A 25,302-nucleotide genomic window follows, 5' to 3' on the forward strand; every position below is an offset into this window, starting at 1 on the left:
CCAAGAGATTGAGGATGATTGAATGTCTCTCTTTGCAGTAATTGTATGATGTCTCACTGAAGGTCTTGCATTATAAAGGCTCTGCATCCCCGTAGCAGTCTCTCAGCAGTTTTGCATTCAAAACATTGTCTGAAGCTCTTTTGTTACTCTTTGTGTAGTATTTGGCAACTTCCCCTGGCTAGAAAAAGACCACCACTAGTCTTACCATACATTAGTTTTTGGTCTCTGGGCAGCAACTTCATGATACTCTTCGGCAGCTTTTATGGTGAATTGGCACTACACTTGGCTGCCACCCACGTTGAGGAAGGGCAAAATCTTCCGCATTATTGCAGTCCAAGAACGATTCTCAATCAACCAAAGCTCAGTTCTGCAACTTGGAAAGAAAATGCATCCCATATTCATATGGGGTTTGAAGCTCTATTGGCCACATGCTCTTCACAATTTGTCTATAGTATCATGTTTGAGTTTACTACATTTCTTAGCCCTTCCCAATAAGGTTGTATCTTGTCTTTGACATACCTTGTTTGCCTATGGTTAGGCACTCCCTTGTATGGAGATTTTGGCCCTACTCGTCCCAAAGGGTTGCCATCTTTTGTAACTGTCCTTCTTCTTTTTTGTAAGAGAGAGAGAGAGACCTACAACTTGAAATTACAACTCACACATCCAACTCCATGAGGTGGAGCATCCCAACTAGATAAGGTAGGCCAACCCATCATATAGGCTTGGGGAACATCACCACCAAGGGCTACATATCACACGAGCTGTTAAGGGGGTTTGAACCCAAGACCTTGGACACAAGAGCGAGGCTCTTGCGCTATCAACTAAGCTAGCCCTCGTTGTTGACACTATACTTCTTTTCAAGTAATTCTACTTTATGAAAAAATAAAAGTACTAAAAACTATAAAGTAATCAAATGTATGTCTGTCTGTTCGGATCGTGCACGAAATAGAATCTCTGTAGATTTTACCGATTACCCATTTCTTTTTAGAATCGAGCAAACATATTCCCTTACTTACTCACATTAACACTTGTTTAAGAAAACAAAAAAAAATCCATTCACCAATTAGGTCTCCCCAATCTCAGAAAAATAAAAATTCTTTCAAAACATATGCATAGAAAACTTTGCACGCCATTCTTTAATAGCAAAGAGGTCGTGCATTGTTAATATTTGCTCAGCAATTTTGTATGTCTACAGACACTCACATACACTCGCGCGGGGTCTCGTCTGGGAATGTAGTCCTAGAGTATCCCCTCCAAGCACAATAGAAATGATGTACTCGATGTGCAAGAAGGTGAGAAATGCAGAAGAGCTGATATTTCACACAGACCCAATGAAAAAAGCGTGCATAGGGAGGAGGCGCTTATATATAAGAGAGGAGAACTGCAGAATTTGCAGAGAGAGAGAGAGAGAGAGAGAGAGAGAGAGAGAGAGAGAGAGAGCCCGTGTGTGTGTGTGTGGTAATATTGAGGAGGGAATGATGATGAAGCTGCAGACAATGCGTGTGATGTGGGTGGTGCTTGTAGTGGCAGCTATTCCCGCGGGGATGAGAGCACAAGGGCAAGAAAATGCAGACCCACCTGAGGCTACAATTGACTGCAGCAGTGCAATGGAGGAGCTGAGCGTGTGCAATGCATCTATCGGCGCATCATCACCAGCACCCGAGTGCTGCGACACCTTGCGAGGCTTGGGACCGCAATGCATGTGCTCTGTGTTCCTAGGCCCTCCCATTCCTGGCCTTTCTCGTGACCAAGCTTTCCTTCTTCCTCGCACTTGTAATCTTCCTCGGATTCGATGCACAGCCCCTCCCTCTCCGTCCTCGCAGCGTCCGCTGGTAAAATCTCGCATTGTCTTTCTTGGTGGTGATGAAGAGAGTGTCGATGGGGATGAGGTGCTTAATGGTAATCTCTCTCTCTCTCTCTCTCTCTCTCTCTCTCTCTCTCCACACAGATCAGAAGCAACAATTTGACTCAGCTAACTCTATTTTGCAGGAGAGTGGCCAGAGGAGAAGGAAGGGGGCTACTGACCAAGCAAACAAAGCCCAATTCTCCATTAGCAAAGCTACAGACCTAGAATTACTATGAATAACATGGATTGGAGCTGCCTCACAGTTTTAACACTGTCAAAATCATATTAGGTAGATGGTAACTCAAATACAGCCTCTCATCCCATATTTTGTTAGTCAATAACCTGAAGCCCACCCACAATACAAGTTTTCTTCCTTAACAAAGTACCCCAAGTCAACCTATGTATACTTGGTTCTTTTTCAACAGCTTAAGGAGTAGGCCAAGTCTCTTTTTGACAAAAATTATGCGTCACCATGCGGTCCGTACTGTGTCACCTCTCTCTCTCTCTCTCTCTCTCTCTCCTTTGGCACCCATCTGCCCTTCTTATAAAGGCATTTTTTTCCATCATATGAAGTCCAAAATATCAAGAGTCTGTCTTAGAAGGGCTGATCACAAAATTTCCCTTTTGCAGGGAAAGACAATAAAATATGGTACCTGCTAGGGTAGAGGTGCCAATAACGGACTGGGGTCCAAAACAAGGCCATCTTTAAATTAAATGGAAAATATTACCTAAATAGATGGGAATTATGACTAGGATGGCATTGGGAATGACAAGCACTTGATATGATCTATCTTTCCATATCAATTTCATTGAAAACTGTCAATCCTATCATTTAATCCATATCTTTCAAATTAAACGTCCCTCTATTGGCCCCCATGTTTTAAGTGGCCTTATATTGGCCCCTTTACCCAAACGAAAGGGGTGTTTGTGAAGATGCCCATTCGACTTAGCATGCTATAGCATTGTTCATGGGAAAGTAGTATGCGAAATAGGAGTCTCTTCTAGTCTTCATGTATTTCCAAAACGCTAGTGGGGACAATGAATGTTTTGACTTACACTGATGCTTGTCAATAGAAAATCCACTTGTATTGTTCACCAAACATGTTGCCTTCTTATATTCTTCACCAAACATGTCACTAAGTTACAACAAGGTGAAGGTTCATATTGGCATTTTAAGACATAAATTTGAAAGGGAAGTCATGAAACCCTTCAATGAAGAGATCCTTTTGCCAACTGAAAATGCTGATTCAAAATAGAAAGTTGAACAAAAAGTCATGAGGCTCTTAAAAGAAGAAATCTATTTGCAAATTGAAAATGTTATTTTGAAATAAAAAATTGAAAACGAGTCATTTAAAAAAAAAAAATTGGGGACACATTTTAGTACTAGCAATTGATATTCAGAACATATGTACACCTTTCTCCCTTCTCCTCTATCATCTATGGCATGTTTTAACATACCGTCAAGGTCCGGGGTCGAGGGGCAGTGCCTCCTGGCCGTCCATCGCCTGGTGGACTTTCTTTTGCAGAATGCAACGCTCCAACCGTGGAATTTTGCCAAGTCAGCATGCAGAAAAGCTGCAGGTGACAATCACTCAGCATGCACCAACTCAACAGTCGAAATCGTGCCTGCTCCTGACACCTCAACATCCAAATCAAGTCCATGCAACTGTCACAGCAGCCAATCGTTGTCAGACATCCTCTCAACAACAGGAATATTGCCTCCTGTTGACACCTCAACATGCATAATGGGTAATGATTGTCCATGCAACCCATCATTGGCTCTGTAATCTAACTTCTATGCAGTAATCTGAACAGTGACTAAGTGCACCTGCAAGCTTCAAGCTATGTCAACGCTGGTCACTAATGTGCTGCCTACTCCCTCAAAAAATGTTGCCCCCCCTCCCTCGGACCCTTGATGGTCGGAAATGGACACTTAGTGTCCATTCACTCATAATACCTGCTCCCCCATGGCTCCCAGCCTCCACCGGTCGCCAAGTGATCGCAGGTATTATGAGGAATGAACACTAAGTCTCCATTCCCTACCCCGTCAAGGTCGTTGGTCAAGGGGAGGTGATATGAGCCGTCAATCACCTGTCATTTATTGTGAGGAATCCCACCCCACAACCTCTCGATGCTTGCCCAATTAGTAGACAGAGAATCACATCTGGCTGCCAATCATTGTTGCCCAAATCAGCAGGCGAAAATTGATCAAGCATCTACCAACTCAACACACAAAACGCCAGATTTTGTGCTAATCATTGTTGTCCATGTCAACATGCAAAACTTGCTCCAGCAACCGATAACTAACCGACAACTCAACGCTTGGAATATTTGGCAGACTGTGCAATCTCTACAGTAACAAAACCATTGTATTGTGGAGCCTCTGTACCTAGCCCCCCTCCCAACGGCCTTGACGATCAAGAATGGAATGGTCGTGCAAAGACCAATCCTTGTAATATGTGTGACCACATGGCGGCCGGCGGAGGCCGGCTCACTATATGACCATTCCCTACCACAAAAAAATTATAGTGATAGTTTGTCATTAAAAGGGCAAATTGCCCTTCCATAGGTACTTCCCTGCGATTGTCTTTTGAAATAATGGAGTGCCCTGCAAATCCTCTCTCTCTCTCTCTCTTTTTGCAAAGAGACATGTCTGATATATCTGCGGTCTCTTGGAATTGTTCCTACGATGTTAAAATCTCTAGTCTCTTCTCTTCCTTCTTCTTTTCTCATGCACATTGAATTTTTATGAAGGATTAGTCAATGTGCTTCAAGACTAATATTCAATCATTGGAGGCTCACTCGCACTCACGACCGTAGCCCACCCTACATATAGTCTTGGAGTCTTTATCTTAATCGCAAACAATGAAGTGAAGCAAATCCAGGCAAAGCCCATCTTCAATTTTGAAGAGAAGTTTTCAAGAGAAGGGCCGGTTAGGAGCTCAGCCATCAATTCATCATGGACAGTACTCGCTAGATGCGGTAGCCTCCCAACTGACAACTTTACACATGAAAGCACCAGTGCTCGGAAAAATTTCCAGAACCTTTACAGACCTACATTTGAGAACTAGTAGAGAGGTAAATTGACAAATGTTGAATGTTTTTAACATTAATTCCTTTAAAACTTTGAAAGATTTAAAATTTAGAAGTAAATTTCAGACTTTGTAGGGTGGGATTACACTTAAACTAGGCTTTTTTTCGAGCACTAAAATGCAGACAAACATCAGCCCACCATATCAACCCCACAACGCAAATCGGTGAAAAGACTCTCCCTTTTAACTACCTCTCTTGCTGTGGAGTTTAGACTCTCTTGCTCCTGTGGTGCTTAGAGGTCCCTTGAAGTGCCTTAGTAAGAGTCTCTCCTCCCTCGCGATTCTTTTTACAGCGGTATGAGTTCGTCACACATTGTAATGCCTCTGGGAATAATGCCTCGGCTGCCACCTTTACTTTTTCGCCATTAAGGCATAACTTGGTGCAATTGCCCTGAAATTAAACTATTTACCTCCCAAGGCTTTGGGAGTATCTACTACATAAATGCTCAGTTATAATTTGTGCCAGATGTGGATTATTAAGTGGTGTCTACTACATAAATGCTCTATAAGTCATAGAGCTAAAATATACATAATTCTAAGTGTTTTTCCCTACCATTCCTGCTCCAAAGACATGGTCACATTGCTCAATTGAGTACCTTCCCGTTCCCATTACTGACTCACATCCATGTAACTATAATGGGCCCACCTTAACCACTGAATAGACGCCGCCGCCCTCACTTCCGTAAGGAAACAGGTAGACAAAGAGCCAATCTTCTCCATAACAAGATATCCATAGAGCACAACATTAAGAAACTCTACTAGAGCATTAGCAACAAGCCCCAGAAACCTAACATTCAATAACTACTCCTCTTTCATAACACTGGAAAATTATTCTGCAACAAGCTCCTGAAACTCTTCACAGGGCACTTCACAGGACGCCTCAAATGGGAATGACAACCACAAGGTAACCATAAATAACAAATAGTATAGGCACTGATACGGAACATGGCATACAAAGCAACAACATCAGCGAGCAAAAACGCGCTGCACAGAAAATTTTATGTCATCAACAAAAACGTTCAGCATCAGTAAGCAAAACCACACTTGACACAAGCTTGTTCCTAAAAGTTGAATTGCTAGCATTCTTACAGCCAATGTTCAAAGATACAAGTAGAGCTACAACAGAGCAATGCAACCTCAGTACAGAGCTCCACACCAACCATCCTCTACAGAAGAGCTCCGGAGGATACAAAAATAGTGAGCATGGGGACGTCTTCTGAGAGCTGCAAACTTGAACCTTCTGGAAGTAAGAAGGAAAGCAACTCATACATGGATGCATGCGACAAAAATTACGAGCACTTCTGTTGAGTGGGGTTGCACTAGACACGAATGGAACAACAATTGCAGGCAAAGCAATTGGAGCACCTGCCAGCGCATACATGAATGGAAAACCGAGGATACATGAATGCAGCGCTGAATAAGAAGGGTACTAGCAATGGAGAGCCTCTGCGTTCGAAAAAGAGAACTGCCTTTGCGAAACCGCGAGCATGTGTTTCAAACCCTCACGTGGGGCTAAATCAAGCCCTCACATGGAACTGTTTCAAACCCTCACCCAGGGATTGCACAAGCAATGTAAGAAGAGCACCAAAAAAGGGGGTAGACAGAATCGTAAGAAGAGAATACCAGACATGAACTGAGGTGAGAGAGTGCTAGTTTCCTGCATTGCAATCACGTGCAATGTGACCTGGCTGCCCACAACTGTAGCAATTGCCTCCACCACGGCCACCACCGCCGCCTCCTCTTCTGCTTCCACCCTCAGGGCAGTCACGTGCAATATGCCCAGACTCACCACAGTTGTAGCAAGCACTCCCACCACCGCCACCGCCACCACCTGCATAGTACCCGCCATATCCACCCCCTCCCCTTCCCCCTCTTCCTCTTCCCCTGCCTCTGCCGCCCCCTCCATAACCATCTCCCCTGCTTGCCCCCTGCACGGGGCTCCCTTCAGGCCCGGTTACATTCAATGCTTTGGTTCGCCCATCGTCTCCCTGCTCAACAGAAAACTCCACAGACTCACCGTCAGCAAGAGAGCGGAAACCCTCAGAAACAATTGAGGTCTGATGAACGAACAGATCCTCGCTGCCATCGTCAGGAGTAATGAAGCCGAAGCCCTTGGTATTGTTAAACCACTTGACTTTGCCTGTCTTCTTCGGGGGGTCAGCTGCCATGGTGGGCGACAGGGGCAGAAAAAACGCAACGAAGACGAGAACGAAGAACGCAGGCAAATGGGCAATGGCGAGCTCAACAATGGCAAAGTGAGGGTTTTGAAGGAGAGAGAGCTGCTGCAGATTAGGGTTTTCGACTTTGCCCCACACAAAGCCGCCAAGGCACCCGTCAGCGTGATCTAACGGCTTTTCTTTCTTCAAGTCGTGATCGGACGGTCAGTCTTCGGCTAAATATATGGGACCCCCTTGATGATTGCATGTGATTCTCATGGATGATGGCCCATTGATGGGGCATGGCTTGAGCTTGGATTATATGGGATGTCTTCTTCATTATGATTATATGCTTCTATCATTGTTGTGAACTTGTGCGGTATTCATGCTCACAATTCCTCGCATTTTTGTGTCTATGATTGATGCCCACATTAGCATGCATGCGTCACTATGTGTGTGTGCGTGTGCGTGTGTGTGGAAGGGCCGAGGGGGGGGGGGGGGGGGGGGGGGGTTTGCAATCCTTTCCGTCCTTCCTTTGTTGCTAGCCTTGCACACATCGGCCATATTTACCTTCCTTGCTCGGTTGGCCCTGCTTGCTTATTTTTGCAAGACCTTCCTAGGGAAGGGCAACCTCTCAAAGTGCCCTACAGAGATTAATCGTGCCAATGCTTGGAATTTGGACTTTTGGAGTTATAACTTGTACCTAGAGTGTGTCCTATGGATTTTGAGAATCACTAATAACTATGGAATCCCATTTGGAAGGGTCAATTTTTGTTTGTGCATACACTACCATGCACCTTAAAAATAAAAAAGTTAAGGTATGCTTCGTATATTGTAATATAGGGAAATTTTAACGCATTGGTAATTTGGACAGCAAAGCGGAACTCGAAACTTGAAAGTTGAATCACTAGCAAGGAATAGCGGGCTCGCTCGTTGACTAACTGTAGCCTGCGACTAAAGCTCTATATCAAACTGAGATGAGGAGGGCTACGGCTTGCCATGTAATCAAGGCTACTGGGCTAGAATGAGAGATGCATTACTCAAAGCTGAGTAATGCCTCGAGAGTAAAGATTCATCACTCTTGTTGCTTCCCACTTTGATTTGGTATGAAGAATCTTTCGCAGCTTTTCTCAAATATCGATTGATTCTTTCCAAGGCGCTCTTGTCGTCCAACTCAAGACTCGCGATTAACTGCAACCTTCAGTTTCTAGAATCGCCAGCGTCCTTCGAGTCCCACAAGTTACAAGCTCCTCTCTGTGCGCTTCTATCGCACGTGTCAAAGCTAGGGACTTGCCGTACACTGTGTGCGAGCGACAAATGGCTGCAAGCACACAAGCAGACTAATCTATCAAGCTCAAGAGAACAAGGGTGTACCACTCACCGCCCTACGCTCGCCTTCGTGGAGGATTCCTCGCCACGAAGAAGAGGGAGCTATCGTCGTGCCGCGCTCAACCGCCGTCATGCCGTCGTAATGCTCGATCACTCTCTCTCTCTCTCTCTCTCTCTCTCTCTCTCTCTCTCTCTCTCTCTCTCTCTCTCTCTCATACACACACACACAAGGAGATGAAGAAGAACATGGAGATGGAGCAATAGCACTCTTTAATTGCACAAGTGAGAGAATGAGTGATTTTTAGGTTTAGGTGACTTTTATATGAGCTCGCCCACACACTTGGGCGCCCATGCTTAGCCAACTAACCCTTGAATGTTCCATTTAGAATGCGCCTCTCATCGGAAATCACTCTTACCCTTTTCCTATTGGACCAATAAGCCCGACCCATGACTACTAGAAGTGGACGCCGGTGGTTAACATGCCCCCCTTCCTGATGTAGATTCCGCCCTCGGAATATAACAGTGTAGCATCGGGATTCACAATAGGAGTACCTGTATAGCAAAAGAAAAACAACAATGTGAAAGCTCAAAGGTAGCATGTGCAAGCATGCAATAAGTGAAATGCATACATAATATTCTAGGAAATGAGAAAAAAATTCATGAATTGTAACATTGCCAACTAGAACGAGGGTAGTACCGGAATAAAATGCAATTGAGTTAATGTCTATTAGGTTGACTGTAAGAGAAGTACACAAGAGCTAGGGCCAAAGTAAGTACTAGATTGACCAATGTTAATTAAAAAATGTCGACTAAAGAGTAGTTAACCCTAGGAATGCTCGTCGGGGTCTAAACACTAATGATCTTGTCACTTATAGCATCTAAGTGTGATCAACATAAAATACAAGGAAGTTTGTGCTATTTTCTTTCTCCTTTCTCTTTTTTTTTTTGTTGTCATAGTTGCTACAAGTAGCTGGGGGACTTGAGGTCTCAAATACCAGGAGCTGGGAGACCGAGGTCTGAAATACCAGCTTGAGCATAAACTAGCCGGGAGACTCGAGGTCTCAAATACCAGCTTAACACATAGACTTCCACAACAAAAGTCACACTTAGGTGGAATAAGCTAGAGAGAACTATATCCTCATAGCCTAAAACATTACTGAAGTTACTACAATTAATAGACTATTCAGGAATTAAAGTCAGCAATTAAGTGGCTTAGTTTAGCATAAGGTCCTAATACCTACTTAAAGCCAACTGATAGACCAAACTCAAAGAGAAGAACAAGGTACTAGAAGTTTGAAAAAATTATAGCATCTAAATTGGCAATGTCACAACTTCATAAATTTTATGCATTGTTAGAAACTCAAATGACAAGATGTAAACATGTAACTGTGGAAAACATAGATAAAAGGAAGTAGTACACCTGATATAATGGAGAACATCCATTGTAACATGTAAACATCCATTGTCGTTGTCCTTCGAAGGCATCCTTATGTAGTCACAAATTGCACAATAGTCACCACCAAACATCCACCTTCTAGAGGCACATCAGTGGGAAAAAAGAACTTTGGTAATCACTAAACTCTAAAACAGAAACACTCCTATCGTACTAATCCTACCAACCCTCCATCACTCGAGTGATGAGGATCAAAGTAAGTGGAGGTTGGAGAGCTCGATCGGTAGCTCTAAGGATAAACCGCCATCCTCATCATCAAGGTGGGTGTAATCCTCTTCGGTAAGTTCGTGTGTCTCGTCTATCCAATCACCATTATCGTCCTCGTCCTCTTCTAGTATTAGGAATGTCACAAGGCATGCATACTCAGCCTGGGAAAAAGGGTAAACTTGGGCAATTGGGCAAACTTCCTCGATAGAATAGGGATCCATCATAGTCAAGAGGCGGACCAGCCACTCTAACTCTTCAACATTTCTCTCACAAGCGAGTGTTTTAACCGAATCCCATTCGGAGGAAATATGAGGATAACATAAATACATTACTTGGGACAAGTTAAAAGAAAATTTGTAAGATTCAGCCATATCTGAGAACACAAATAGAGGATGGTTAGGCGTTTGATGACATAGGTTTCTGTTTCAATGTACCTGATGTGATATGTGTAGGTCTGGGTCAATGATTTTGACTAGTATTGTGCGCACTTGTTTGCTAATTGCTCTTGCTCTTTACTATTTTTTTATTTTTATTTTTAGTTTTGTTTTAAACTAGGGTGGTTAGTTACTATATATATATACAATTCCTAAAATCGGAAAGCTCAAGGGTCAGGGAAACAAGGGTAAGAGGGAAATAATTCAATAGGCTCCCATGAATGAAGACTCCCCCCTTCCTTGGGTAGATCATACTTTAAAAGGATGTCATCACCTTTTGGAACCAGTTATTCCAATTGGTAATAGGTGAGCATTTTAGCCAATAGTTCTCTATTACCTTGGGTGCCTCATCGAGTTGCAAGGGTGGTAAGGTACTCTCCCATGAACAAACTTGAAGTAGTGCATCAAGTAATAATTGAACAATGAGAGGTGTCAAATCTTTTGTAGCTTCATGGAGGCTGCCTATGGTAGGTGGAGGTTGTGTAGAAGCTTTTACCTCTATGGATGCATCACATGAGAAGCTATAATCTTCATGGAAATCCCCCTTTCCTGAGCTAAGCCGAATAGATTGGTTTTGCCTTGGAACCCAAACTAGCTCTGGAATAGGTGTGTCACATTCTGTGATCTTTCCCTTCCCACGGTCTTCCATCGGCTTTGGAATCACAAGGTTTGACTCACATGGTTTCATAGTGGATAGGGAAGGACACGATTTACGTTTAGGTACCCAAATTCGATCATTTCCATCATAGTAGCCTTGGGCTTCTAAGAGGTGTTTGGTAATCCAACATGATTTGGTTTTCACCTTCTTAACCTGAGTGGATGCCTTCCTTTGAGGTTTCCTTTGTGAATTAACTTGAACCATAGGGGGGTCCGATAACGATACCTTGGGGACCCATTGATATGTACCCTTGGTCATATCATGTGGAGCCTTTGATGTAGCACTATCTATCGTAGCCATGGAAGTTAAAGCTTTAGAGGGTTGTGCTACTAGCAAGGATGTTGTGACTTTTTGGAGTGGCAATATTTTGTTGTTTTTTGAGTTATGAAGAGGTGAGATTTCAGGTGTTATTCCTTGAGCCGTGAGGCCATGAGTTGGTTTTTGCGTCGTGATACTCCTGGTCTCTCAATCGATATTACATTTCACTGCAGACATCCATTTGCGCCCCAGGTTTATATTACCCTCCATAGTACCAACAGGCATGACCAAAAAGCTTTGAACCACAGTTTCATTGTCATAAATAACAGGAGTGTGTAGGATTCCAAAAACAATGTTCTTCTTCTTATTGACACCCTTGACTTGGATGGTGCTTGTGGATAGGGATGGTTTTCCTAGCTGACACCAAACTCCATAGGATAACAAATTATGTTGAGCTCCTGTATCCAATGATGTGTTATATAGTACTCTCCCATAGAGGCTATTTAGTTCAATTGGATATCGTAGAGGTGGCTGAGATTCCAATGAATCATCATCAGTGTCTTCAAAAAACGCTTTCGTGATTCCCAGATTTGCCTCTCGTTGGCGTCTAAGACGTTGTTGTCTTTCTCGAGCCTCAACTCTTGCTTAGATCTTTTTAAGCTCTTCCCCTATATAATTAAGCCATTCTGCGGTAGATTTCTTTTCATTTATTCTAGCACGCACATTTGCTCGATATCGTTGCCTCTTATATCATTTACTCTTCTTGTCTAATTTTTTATTACGGCCGATATCTAGTGAAGAGTCACTAGCTGAATCCCTACTTGTGTCTTCTGCTCGCTTGGATAGATTGTCATCTAGGGTACCACTGGGTCCTGAACGGTTTGTCCCCATATTTTCACTAAGATTTAACTCAGATTCTTCGTCCTCATAGTCAATTTCAATTGATGATTCTGACCCCAAATTGTGTGGGCTATAGTCTTGTGAGACGCCGGTTCCAATGCCAGTCAAACCTTCATCTTGTAGGTCATCAAAAGTTGTATGCTTTGCTTCTAGCATATTTAAGGATATGAGTGGTGGCATTTCATCCCCCTCAGGTGTTATCCAGGTCGTCCCCTTGTTTCCCCAAGTGTCTATGGTTACTACTAAATGGACCCAATCCACATTGTCCGACTCAGTCAACCCAAGTAGTACATTCATATAAGGAGAATCTTGCCCAGCATCAGTGTCTACTTTACATGTGTAGCAATACTGCAATGGGGCCAAGTGAACAGTGGTGTCACATCTATGATCAATTATAAATATGTTTCCTAGAGGATGTGCTCGACTAGTTACTTGAATGACAGAATCTTGGAACTGCAAGTAGACATGGTTTTTAGACCAGTCATGCACCATTTTTGCTTCCCTCATGAAAGGACCTCCTAAGGTCATCTCAGATGTCATAGTGTGCTTGGAGAAATCCATAACAATAAAGGTATTTCTTATTTTATGTCCAAAGACCTTGATCTTGAGACTTCTAGCATCCTAGTAGGTTTAACAATAGACACATTGGTCATCTTTACTACTATAGTTGTGGTCCCAAGGTAAGGTCTTCCCATAGTTTCCGAGCAATTTTTAGTCACAATGCTAACCCCAGCTCCACCATCAAGGATTCCCTTCATAGTTAATCCCTTGGTAGTGATTGGTATGGTTGCATTGGATTCATCGTCCTCAAAGTATTGTCCCAACTTGTTAACAGGTATTTCTACAACAGGGTTCTCATCTAGGTTGGGTTGTGGATCTAAGTGTTCCTCCTATATTGGCATCTCCCTAGCTCCATCCATTTATGCAAATTGTGGTAGCCCGACCTTCAGTTATCCATTGAGGAAAGCTCGAAGAGCTAAGAATAGCTCAGGGTCTCCATATAGTTTGGACATGAAGGTGGTTCTAACTTCTAAAGCCATGAAATCCATCAATTTGGCAATATTTAACTATACCTTTTGGGCTTCAGTCCCTTGACGTGGGGAAGATGGGATCTCCATTTCTTCGATAGGGTCAGGTAGTCCCTCTGTAAATATTATTTCCAACAAGAAGTGAGTACGCCCACTTTCCCATGACTTTAAGTCATTTTCTTCTTGGATGACACTAGGTATGGCTAGGGGTCTATGGACTTTGTGAGGTTGTTGTTGCGTAGGGAACACTGTGTCTGTAATCTAGATCTCCATGGGTGCTGATTCTAGATCCCTTTGGGTATCTTCTACCAAACTCCTTAATTGCTTGACTCGTTCAATCTCCTCTATAGGGTTTGGATAATTTCCTATCTTCTTCTTGGATCCTGGCCATTGTGACTCATGACGATCTTCCTTGTTGGTTTCTTCCCTAGTGGTTGTTTTGGTCTCTATGGTTTCACCTGAATCAGAATTTTCTTCAGCATCGTTCATATATACGGGTTCGTCACTAGTCCCTATGTTGGTCTTTGAACTGGGGTCTGACTTCGCTATTTTTTGCGATCTCTTCTTTCGTGATTTATTATTCTGCTGAGATTGGGCAATTGATGCCGTGTCTCTTTCATCAAGAATTTTTTTTTTTTTTGGAGCAATGATCGTGTGAGTACGTTTACTGGTACCACATGTGTACTTTGTGATGGCTCCTTGGTAACCTCAATCAAGTTCTTCAACACATTTGGATTCTTTGGACATTGGGCAATCAAATGATCTATGCCACATCAATTACACATGAGTATCGGCATTGTAGATGTGCTTGCTTGATTGGTTTGCATTAGTGTGGCGCTCTTTTTGTAGCCTAATAGGACACTCGGCCACACGATGTGGACCTCCACACTCATAGTATTGAAGAGGTGGTCTCTTGGCAGTGTAATTGATATTTTGGCCTCTTGCAGCAAGAGCAGCTACTTGATAGACAGGTTTGACTTGTCCCAGTAGTCCTCCATGTAGTATTGTGGACTTTCTTCAAGTGCATCAATCCCATAGGCAATATTAGGGTCTATATCTTCCTCACAGCCTTCCAAACAAGTAATAGATGACTCACAACCGTCTTGATTCACATAAGTGATTTGGTGGTTGCGGTCCTAGCACTAAAGGTGGTAAGGGTGTTGTTTGAACAACATTTTGGGCCCTAGCTAGGGACCATGTGTTGTGACGTTTGTTCAAGAGGTGGGTTCGGCATCAATATAGGCACTCGAGGTGTGTGTGTCCATGGTAAGGTTGGGCTATTGGCCATCACGCGCTTAAATACTATGCAATCCTTACTTGATGACCATACCTCCCACACGCATTGCAATTCCCATTGAATTTTACTCTAAAAGTAGGGCATTCACTAATACTATGTGGACCATAGCATATTGAGCACCATTGTTGCTCCCTTCTTGTATACATATGATTTTTTTGCGGAGCACGACTGTCTCAAAGACTCTCTTGAATGGCCTTGGTGAGGTCTGCTAAAGTCATCTCATATATCTTTGGCTCCTTAGCAATAGGCTTTAGGGTCATTGGTTGATGCCCTGATGCTTGCGAGCTAGTAGATTTAGGCTCAACAGACACTCTTCTCCTTGAATCATTAAATTATCCTCCAATTGGATCACAATGGTGGTGACTGCTTCCCAAGTGGTGATATCTCTAATGACTAGGCCATTGTAGATATCTTCATGTCATAATCCGCTAATGAATCTATCAAGCAATTGATTATTATTGAAGTGCTCATTTGGATTACAAAATTCAAATGCTTCAAGCGACTAATAAAGTCTCTCACCGACTCTCCTTCCTCTCGTTGGGCTTTCTTGAGCTGAGATGCTACACCCCAAAGCACTCCCTCGTATGTATTCTTTCAAGAACGGTCTCCTAAGAGTAGGGTATATCGTTTTTTCTTCCACCCTTAGGGTTCTATACCAATCCCCAACCTTCCCACTTTAGGTTAGGCTTAAAGCATTACTCTTATGTAGGTCATTGTGTTCTCCTAAAGAATTGCATATTTGTTCAAACACTTCGATATGCTTTCTCACATCCCCGTCTCCACTAAATTTTGTGTGAGCTTGGCTATTATGTACTGCCTTACTTCTAGGCTCTCTATCAGGCGTGTTACACATATTCTCAGCAATAGATCGACCGATAGCTTGAGCAAATATTGCCAAGTCACCTAAGTGAGCAGGCACTGTGGGTGAAGGCACTCCAGAGACTACACGTGGGATGTGAGTTGGCCTTGGCCTTGGCATACGCGCGGCCCTTGGGTCGCATACCTCATATGGTGGTGTATCACATGGTGTCCAAAGTTCATAGGTGTGGCCCTAGGCATAGCCGGTGTCGGGTTCGACATGTTATTGCTAAATGGTATGGCCCCACTTGAATAAGAGCTCGGATAATGCCATTGTGGAGTGTGAGCCCTTGGCATAATTGGGGGTGTGGGAGCTACGTGGGCATGAGGTGCGACAGGTACATAGGCTTGATGCACACCTGTAGGTATTGTTGGGGGCACTGTGCTACTAGGTAGCGGTTCAATGCTAACAAACAAGGTCCAAGGTGTACTTTTTGTACTCATCACTGGAGTAGGTATCGTAGCCATGGTGTCTCCGAGAGATAGATGAGCTAGATTTGGAAAGTAAAACTACTACTTGTGGGTTCAGACTGTACCGAAACTCCAGGCGACACAATATATGAAGGGTCCATTGGACTCACTAGGAGTTTCCATCTGTGATAGTGTCGGTTGTCTGGCCTTGCCCGTATCCAAGAATCTCATAAGGCCCATTGAAGGAATTTTAATCCCTCGATTTTGCCTCTCCGATTGGATGATGCTATGGATGACATTGCAGACCATATGTTGCCGCTCCTCTAGACTTGTGGTGCTTGAAGTAGATTGTACAACTTCTAACCAACCTATATGATATGTGTAACCCGTGTACAGGTCAGTCAGGGTTTCAGTTTGTAGGTCATATTCTCATTTTTTTCCTAGAATTTACCCTTCTAGGCTCGGCGTACTAGAGGTTTCCCTTGAGGTGGAAGCATTGTTGTTCCCCACAGTTTGATCCACATTGCCTACTAACTCAAGAGCACCCAATTTCTTGATTTCTATGCGTGTTATTGAGGTTTTAGACCAAGGTGGTTTGAGGGTCCACCACCTATCAAAGCTAGATCTATTGAAAGAATTTATCTCTATTGTTTGAAGATCAATTTGTGAATGGAGTGTAGTTACTTTGTTTAATACCATGGATGGTTTGGGGCAGAGGTTCACAACTTGTCCAACCTACTTACCATTGTGTTACGGTCGGAGGTTTTAGCCCAAAGTTGTTTGAAGGTCCACCATCTGGCCAAGCTAGCTCTATTGAAAGGAGATTGAAAGAAGCTATCTCTATTGTTTGAAGGTCAATGTGTGAATGAAGTGTAGCTACTATGTTTACTACCATGTATGGTTTGGGGTAGAGGTCCACCACTTGTCCAACCTACTAACCATTGTCTTATGGAGGTTTTAGCCCAAGGTGGTTTGAAGGTCCACCACCTGTCCAACCTAGCTCTATTGAATAGTCCTATCTCTACTATGATAAAATGGTTGGTTTCAAGTAGAGGTCCAACACTTGTCCAACCTACTATCCATTGTGTTATGGAGGTCTTAGCCCAAGGTGGTTTGAAGGTCCACCACCTGTCCAAGCTGAGTAGTCCTATTGCTATTGTTTGAAGGTCAATGTGTGAATGGAGTGTAGCTACTATGTTTACTACCATGGATGGTTTGGGGTAGAGGTCCATCACTTGTCAAATCTACTAGCCATTGTGTTATGGAGGTTTTAGCCCAAGGTGGAGGCCGACCACTTGTCCAAGCTATCTTTATTGAATAGTCCTATCTCTACTCCGATAGCATGGATGGTTTGGGGTAGAGGTCCAACACTTGTCCAACTTACTATCCATCGTGTAGTCGAGGTTTTAGCCCAAGGTGTTTTGAAAGAATTTATCTCTATTGTTTGAAGGTCAAAGTGTGAATGGAGTGTAGCTACTATGTTTACTACCATGGATGGTTTGGGTAGAGGTCCATCACTTGTCCAACCTACTAACCACTGCTCGACGACTCTCAAAATGGGCAAATCCAAACCACATGAAATGGAAAGAGATCAATAAAGAAGTGACAAAGGACATGATCAAGACAATATGGCCATGTGAGGACGCAGAGATCAAGAAAGGAAGGTTGAAGGTTTTGAAGTGCAACCGTGTTGCGATCAAAGAAAATCCTGAGAGGATTTATTTGGAGGTTTATGGCCATCCCTTGCACAATGCAGATTGTGCGCCATGTTTTTCAAAAATGTTATATGTTCACTTTGTGCAACAGCGACCAATAGACTTCTCGTCAAAGGAGACAACTGTTTCCACTCATGATTTAAGGGAAAGTTGTGTCACTTTCACCCGAGATGAGCCGGCATTGATAGTGGAAGGCGCCGACCTATAGTTAAAAAGAGAGAAGGATATTTAAACGACACAGTTGACAGAGAAAGATGTAGAAATAACACAGCTTTCTATAGCCACCCAGACACCCCAACCCTCACAAGTCCGGATGGGAAAAAGCATTCACCCTTAAGTAAGGACATCCAAAATCTGACACAGTGAGTGAATCCAACACCTGTACAAGGGACATACATCAGCCACCTTGTCATTCATCCGGATTTGGTCCCTGGTCTACTTCAGATGCATCCTCATCTTCCCAATGTCTAGTTTTCTACAAGAATTTTGATGGATGGAGTGGATATTATACATTGACATGTGGTCATTATTATCATTTAGTTTGTCTTATTCGTTTAATGCAAAATAGTAGTCGATGCATAATCTGTTCACAAGATATTCCACAAGGAGTATATATTATGTTTGGCATGGCAAACTAATATAAATTCAAGCAAGCACACCCAGATACCCCTAGTACAATTAGAAATCTGTTTGATGAGCAAGATGCCGTTTTAGGGCAACACAATTGAGATCGACAAACTATGTACTATGGTGAATATGAAGCATTGTAATTACTCAAAACACATTTGAATACAAGGTCTTTTGCAGTGGTTTTTGACATTTACTCGTTCTACTCTCAAGCTATATTGAATCTGTTGAGTTGTTATCTGGTTCTAAGTCTGAGTGTTGTGGTTCTCCTTGTAATTCAACCTCCACATCTATTATCAAATTCTCTTCTATTTCATCTACAGTGCATTGAGATACACCAACATTGAACTCTTATTCATCTTCGTTTTGACAATCATACAACCGGGTTGGCATTTCCTCCTCGTAGCCAGCACTTTTGATGTGATTCGATATCTTTTCATTACAAAACATATACATTAATTTTTCTGCTATGTCTGCTAATAGTCTATTGCAAATAGTGCTGTGAACATACTTGTGCATACTCCAGTTTCTCTCTGAACTTGAGTATGTTGCACATTGTGCGAGTACTTATATTGCAAGGGGACGTAAGGTAGAGTAATGCTCTCCACCATTCATCATCCACCACTTCCATGCAGGTTGCTCTTTTGCCATTACCTGTACAAAATCATTCACAAAAGAACCTTGTTTTAATCTAAGTGTACTCATTTCTTTGATGCAATCAATTCGGTCCTGAATGTTGGAGTAGAAGGTGTTGACCACGTGATAGAAATCGCTTACCACCTCTGTATTGGACATCAGATCTAAATTCCAATACTTTGGATCGAGCATGTAAGCAACACTATGGAGTGGACTATGAGCACTCTTCCACCTTGCGTGAAAATGCTTAGCCAAAAATTTTCGATGTTTGCCAGAGAATGGTACTCACCACTCCTTCTCTACTACAGACTCTTTCAGCTCTTCAGGATTTTCAAGACTCTGTTGGACTGACCACGATGTCATCCACACTTTGTCCAAGTTCGGCGCCCTTTGATCAAGATTGCGGATCGCAAAGATAATGGGCATCAATACATGGTATGCATCCATTACACTCCTTCACCAAGCAACCTTGTTTACTTTGCCATGTAGACATGTAGTTTTATCTTTCACTTTTTCTTTCTGCTCAAACTGCAATTCATCAAAGGCCGCACAATTGAATGTGTCAATCACAACGCATTATGTTTACTATATATAATTATTCCCGTCGGGCTTTTTTATTTTCCTGGCGAACCCTTCGGGAAAATGAAAAAGCCATACGGGCCCTGCAGGAAAATGGAAAACCCGGAGGGCTACCCGTCTCTATAGGTTTTTGCAGGTCATAATCAAAGTCACGTTAACAATTAACGTGATCACGTGATTTTTTTGTGTAAATACTAAAGTTATTGATGTAATCACCTGATCGTGATTACATTAATGAAATCCCTATGGAAGGTTTCAGACAGAGGTCCACCACTTCTCCAACCTACTATCCATTGTGTTATGGAGTATTTAACCCAAGGTGGTTTATTGAAGGTCCACCACATGTCCAAGCTAGATATATTGAAAGAAGCTATCTCTATTATTTCAAGGTTAGTGAAAGAATGGAGTGGAGCTACTATGTTTACTACCATGGATGGTTTGGAGCAAAGGTCCACCACTTTTCCAACCTACTAAACATTCTGTTATGGAGGTTTTAGCCCAAGGTGGTTTGAATGTCCCCCACCTATCTATTGAAAGAATCTATCTCTATTGCTTCAAGGTCAATGTGTGAATGGAACGGAGCTACTATGTCTACTACCATGGATGGTTTGGGGTAGAGGTACACCACTTGCCCAACATAATAATCATTGTGTTATGGAGGGTTTGGCCCATGGTGGTTTGAAGGTTCACCACCTGTCCAAGCTAGTTCTATTGAATAGTCCTATCTCTATTGTTTGAAGGTCAAAGTTTGAATGGAGTGTCGCTACTATGTTTGCTACCATGGATGGTTTGGGGAAGAGGTCCACCACTTGTCCAACCTACTATCCATTCTTGTCGAAGCTAGATCTATTGGAAAGTCCTACCTCTATTGTTTGAATGTCTGTGTGAATGGAGCGTAGCTACTATGTTTACTACCATGGATGGTTTGGGGTAGAGGTCCACCACTTTTCCAACCTACTAACCATTGTGTTATGGAGGTTTTAGCCCAAGGTGGTTTGAAGGTCCACCACATGTCCAAGCTAGTTCTATTGAATAGTCCTATCTCTATTGTTTGAGGATCAATGTGTGAATGGAGTGTAGCTACTATGTTTACTACCAGGGATGGTATGGGCAGAGGTCCACCACTTGTCCAACCTACTAACCATTGTGTTAGGGAGGTTCTAGCCCAAGGTGGTTTTAAGGTCCACTACTTGTCCAAGCTAGCTTTATTGAAAGAAGCTATCTCTATTGTTTCAAGGTCAATAGTTGAATGGGGTGGAGCTACTATGTTTACTACCATGGATGGTCTGGGGCAGTGACTACTTGGACACTAGGAAGCAGGGTCATGCACTAGTTCACCTTGGACATTGAGCTTTAAAACTAGGTTCACCACTTGTCCAAGATATGCCACTTAAATAGGGAGGGGGTTCTTGAGCCAATATGCACCACTTCTCAAATGTTGCTTCCATTGAAATAATTAAGGATTACTTGGACATTGAGATGCAAGTTCTATAGTCATTTACTGATGACATTAGAACTAGGTCCAACACTTGTCTAAGCTATGTTGTAATATAGTAAGTGGGTCCCCATTTATCCACTTTGATTGGGCTCCTCAAATTGAAAGTCGTCGGACTATTAACATTCATAACCTTCATGTCTTTTATAGTGGAGATTATAAAATTTTGCTCAAAAGAGAAGTACCTATGAGTATGAACTTGACAACATATGCTTTTCACTTGCAGGATGGACTTCGAATCTGGGGAGAAAGTACATTTGATTCTTGATAATGAAATTGTTGGTATTGGTTGTGTGTGTAGAGCAAATCCAAATTCCACATGTGGTGATACAAAGACAGGGAAAGGAAATGTATCTATACTAGTGGATGAATGTTTTAAGGATGTGGTGCTCCCTTTTCCTACAATGGATACTACATCTCTCCAAAGCTCATTATGGAGTGCCGTTCGATGGCCTAAGCTTCTTTTGTAGTCTTCCATGATATATGACCGCAATTGACACAAATGAAAGCTATAATGGTGATAAACAAGGGGATCAACCTCATCCTCTACTTACAGATGCAATACCTATAACAAGCCCAGAGTTTGAAACATTGGTACGAGAATCTTGGAGAAATCAAAGGGCACTTTTAAAGGATGACACAATGATGCAAATTGTACATGAAGGGACCATCTTATATGTAATTCCAAATGATCATGTTAACTTCCATGTACTTGGTGATGATTTTGTGGATGTGGGTATTGAAAGGGAGAATGAAATTAGTGAAAACATGCCTGATGTGGCTAGCATCACTTTGGTAAAGTGGCCCATCAAGCAGACAACCATGTTGGATGGGATCCCAGGGGGATCCCATTACAACGCTTTGTTCCTATTAATGGGATGCATGCTATATGTGCAGACTCTGATGTATCCAATGATGATAATGCTAGAAAATATGGTGATGGGAATATCGTTGCTACATTGTTAAGGAAACGACGCTACACTTTTATCAACAAATCTTGGAAAACAAGAGCAGCAGCAGCTTCTGCTTTTTATCTTGCAAACTGAGTCAATTCAAAGGGTTTCATGTATTGATTGTTGTGGACAAAAATCCTGTCAATTGCAGATCGGGATATGATGACAAGGTTACGGCAAGAATTTTGGGGAGAGTCTCAAAAAGCACGTACTAATTATGTTTATGATGTCCTATCTATATGCTATCAGAAAGACGAAAAGATGCGATACCAATTCAAGATAAATGGCTCTATTGTTTGTTGTAGAGCATGGTATGAGCTACATGGAATACCAAAGACATCATTTTACCGCTACAAGGAAAAATTTGAAAATGGTGTGCGCCATTATGTGCATGGTAACACATGCACATTGAGACGAGGACTTCAACATACTAATTTAGCAAGAGCATTGCTAAATGAGTTTGTGTGATAACAACTCTGAGAAGATGCCACACAAAAGTAGACCACTACTAGATGGCTCAATTGACACTCAATTAGTGATTCCATCAATGTACAAACAGGTTGACATTTTAAGCAAAATCAACACGACACTTGACCAAATGGTTATGAGAAGAAGTTATTTCAGTGTGGAACAAAGAGTATCCACATGTCACTTTAACAAAGACAAGTGAGTTCTCTAAGTGCAATGTTTGCAGTTCAATTAAGGCAAGGCTAGACGCTAAACCTTCTCTTGATGAGAGATCTCTCTCTCTCTCTTGAGAGAGAGAGAGAGAGAGAGAGAGAGAGAGAGAGAGAGAGAGAGAGAGAGAGAGAGAGATAGATAGATAGATAGTTCTATTATCGTCCTGGGAGGTCAAATATGACCTATGGGACCAAATGAACATGTCACGTGGTGTGAGTGGAGTTCATAAGTGACTCTCGATGCTCAAAAATGGCTGAAATGAGCATCGCAATAGAGAGTCCACATCGTGGTTGGGAGAGGAAGGTATGTAGGGAGAGCTCATGGCTGAATATATGGGGAAAAGAGGACCTAATGTGGTCAAAAGCTGAGCACTCAAGTAGTGTGTGGTACTCACTCTCTCGCACTTGACGAGGGCATAAGGTGCAAAGTCGATGACACTCCTCGCCAGTGCCCCAACGTCCTGTCTCGCAGCGTAGAGAATGGGAGCTAAGACGAATGGAGGCAATGGTGCGGATCGCACTCAACGGGATGGGTTCAAGGATGTAGGAATGGGTTCGGTTACCTCGTTCCGAGAAGAAGAGAGATTTGTAGTTTGGGGCAACGTGTGTGGTGTAATGGCTGAAGCGAGAACCTCCGGATTTCTCCCAAGCCATGATACATTGGCGTTGTAAGAAGGCCTCATTAACTTGGGAGTCGATCGACGCATCCTTGACCAAGTGACATGCATCCCATCTTCCAAACCATTTCTTGATATCAAGCATCCACCCCGAACTTAGTATTTTGCTCTTGCATGTCTTTTGAACCTTTTGACTTGCTTCATATGCGATTCTAGCAAGTCGATGCAAAGGGCTACGTTGTGTCTTACGCATGTACTCCACAACCCTTTCCATGCCCAAGACCTCAATGGGAAGCGATCCGAACTCAAGAAGTAAGAGCATGTAGGGTGTTTGTGTCTTGACTTGGAGAAAGTTGGTGAGAAAACGTTTTTGGACATTCTCAAACTCTTTCCAAGTAGACTTCCCGATGCTTCCACCCCACACCTCCACTCCATAAAGAAGCACCGGTGTCACCAATGTGTCAAAGAGGTACTTTTTGAGAGCCCAACACTTGATCTCTCCTGCATTGCACATGTTCTCAAATGCATAATAAGCCCTCTTTCCAGCTTCCAAGCGACGCATTGCACAATCCTTCCATTTATGATTGGATGGAACCTCAAGGCCAAGGTACTTGAAGTGATCTACCACTTCAAGTTTCTCATTGCTGTATACAATGCATGTATTTTCGTCATTGAGGGTCTTTACAAGCATAACCTTGGTTTTGGATCCATTCACGATCAGCCCACTATGTAGGCAAAAGCGTTCCAAGACACTCATAAGCTTTTGTGCATCTTCTAACGTATGTGGCAAGAGCACTACATCATCGGCATAAAGCAAAAGCATGATCACCGCATTTCCGATCTTAACCTCTTCTATGCCTTCTTGCTACATAAAATCAAGAACCATGCATTCCAATTCATCAATGAGTAGCCCAAAGAGGGTTGGGAAAAGTGGGCATCCTTGTTTGACACCAATAGTACTTGCAAAAAATTCTGAAATTCCATCTCCCATACGTAATCGACATATCACTTTTTGGTAGATGCGAAATACTGCATGCATAAATTCTCTCGGCACTTGAAGGCTTTGCATACGTCTCCAAAGATTTCCTCGCGGTACCATGTCAAAAGCTTTCTTGAAATCCACAAAGCAACAATACAACTTTTTTCCTTTCAATCGAGACGCTTCCATAAGAACTCGAAGAGTGACAAGGTGATCAATAGTACTATGATGCTTTCGAAAACCTGCTTGGCCAAGCGCACGTTTGCCATTCTTTTCAGCCCATTCACTTATCTTCATCTCCATGATACATCCAAATAACTTTGCCATCAAAGAACCAACCATTATAGTGCGATAGTTGTTCACATTGTTTACATCTCCTCCTTTGTGCAAAGGTTTGATCCAATTTACACTCCAATCATGAGGCATGCCATACTGAAGTGCAAGGTTAAACATATCGCATATCCAATATCGTGTTTTCTTGCTTGTCCATTTAATCATTTCAGCCTTGACACCTTGAAGGTCACCTGCCTTGCGAGTAGCAAGTTTCTCAAGCGCGCGGCATACATCTTCAATGGTAAAGAAGGGAGACATAAATGGAAGGAAGCTACAACCCTCCATCTTATCAACATTGGGTTGCTCATAGAGGTTCTTACAATGCATATACATATCCTCAAGAGTCAAGTCACCAAAGCTCTCAACGCGCTTGCCTTTTAGATTTTGCCAAAACTTGCCACATGCATGTGCTTTCTCTTGTGCTAAAAGAAGTTGTTTTTCGACTTCCCACCTTCTCCTCTTCTTTTGAACAAGTGCTTTGTATGTGTGTGAACATTCCAAGTAAACTTCCTTGTCTTTGATTGCATCCAATCTTAGCAAGTGTTTTCGGGCTTGACTACATTCCATGTCAAACCATTTCTTCTTGGTGCCACCCTTCTTAGACCTTTTGCAAGACATGTGTTTCACCGAAAAGCATTCCTTCGCACAAGAGAAAATTACTTCTTTGAAAACTTTCCACTTGCATTCTAATGTTGGGCTCTCTTGATGCTCTATCACGCTTAACATTTGGTCCACCATATCAGCATATATAAGTGCTCGTT

General features: G+C 42.6%; 1 protein-coding gene and 1 pseudogene across 1 annotated transcript; one reads left to right on the forward strand and one right to left on the reverse strand.

Annotated features, from left to right (window-relative positions):
* The first annotated feature begins 1,387 nt into the window (after positions 1-1,387).
* Positions 1,388-2,326, forward strand: LOC147445954 (uncharacterized). Its single transcript, XM_086525282.1, has 2 exons — positions 1,388-1,899; positions 1,990-2,326. The coding sequence occupies exons 1-2, from the start codon at positions 1,476-1,478 to the stop codon at positions 2,022-2,024; spliced, it is 459 nt and encodes a 152-aa protein (XP_086381408.1). The 5' UTR covers positions 1,388-1,475; the 3' UTR covers positions 2,025-2,326.
* Positions 2,327-5,993: 3,667 nt separating this feature from the next.
* On the reverse strand, positions 5,994-7,381 carry LOC147445955 (cold shock protein 2 pseudogene; annotated as a pseudogene).
* Positions 7,382-25,302: the final 17,921 nt, after the last annotated feature.

This window comes from Adiantum capillus-veneris, chromosome 12, assembly GCF_014529385.1.
Source record: "Adiantum capillus-veneris isolate H3 chromosome 12, ASM1452938v2, whole genome shotgun sequence".
Taxonomy (NCBI): domain Eukaryota; kingdom Viridiplantae; phylum Streptophyta; class Polypodiopsida; order Polypodiales; family Pteridaceae; genus Adiantum; species Adiantum capillus-veneris.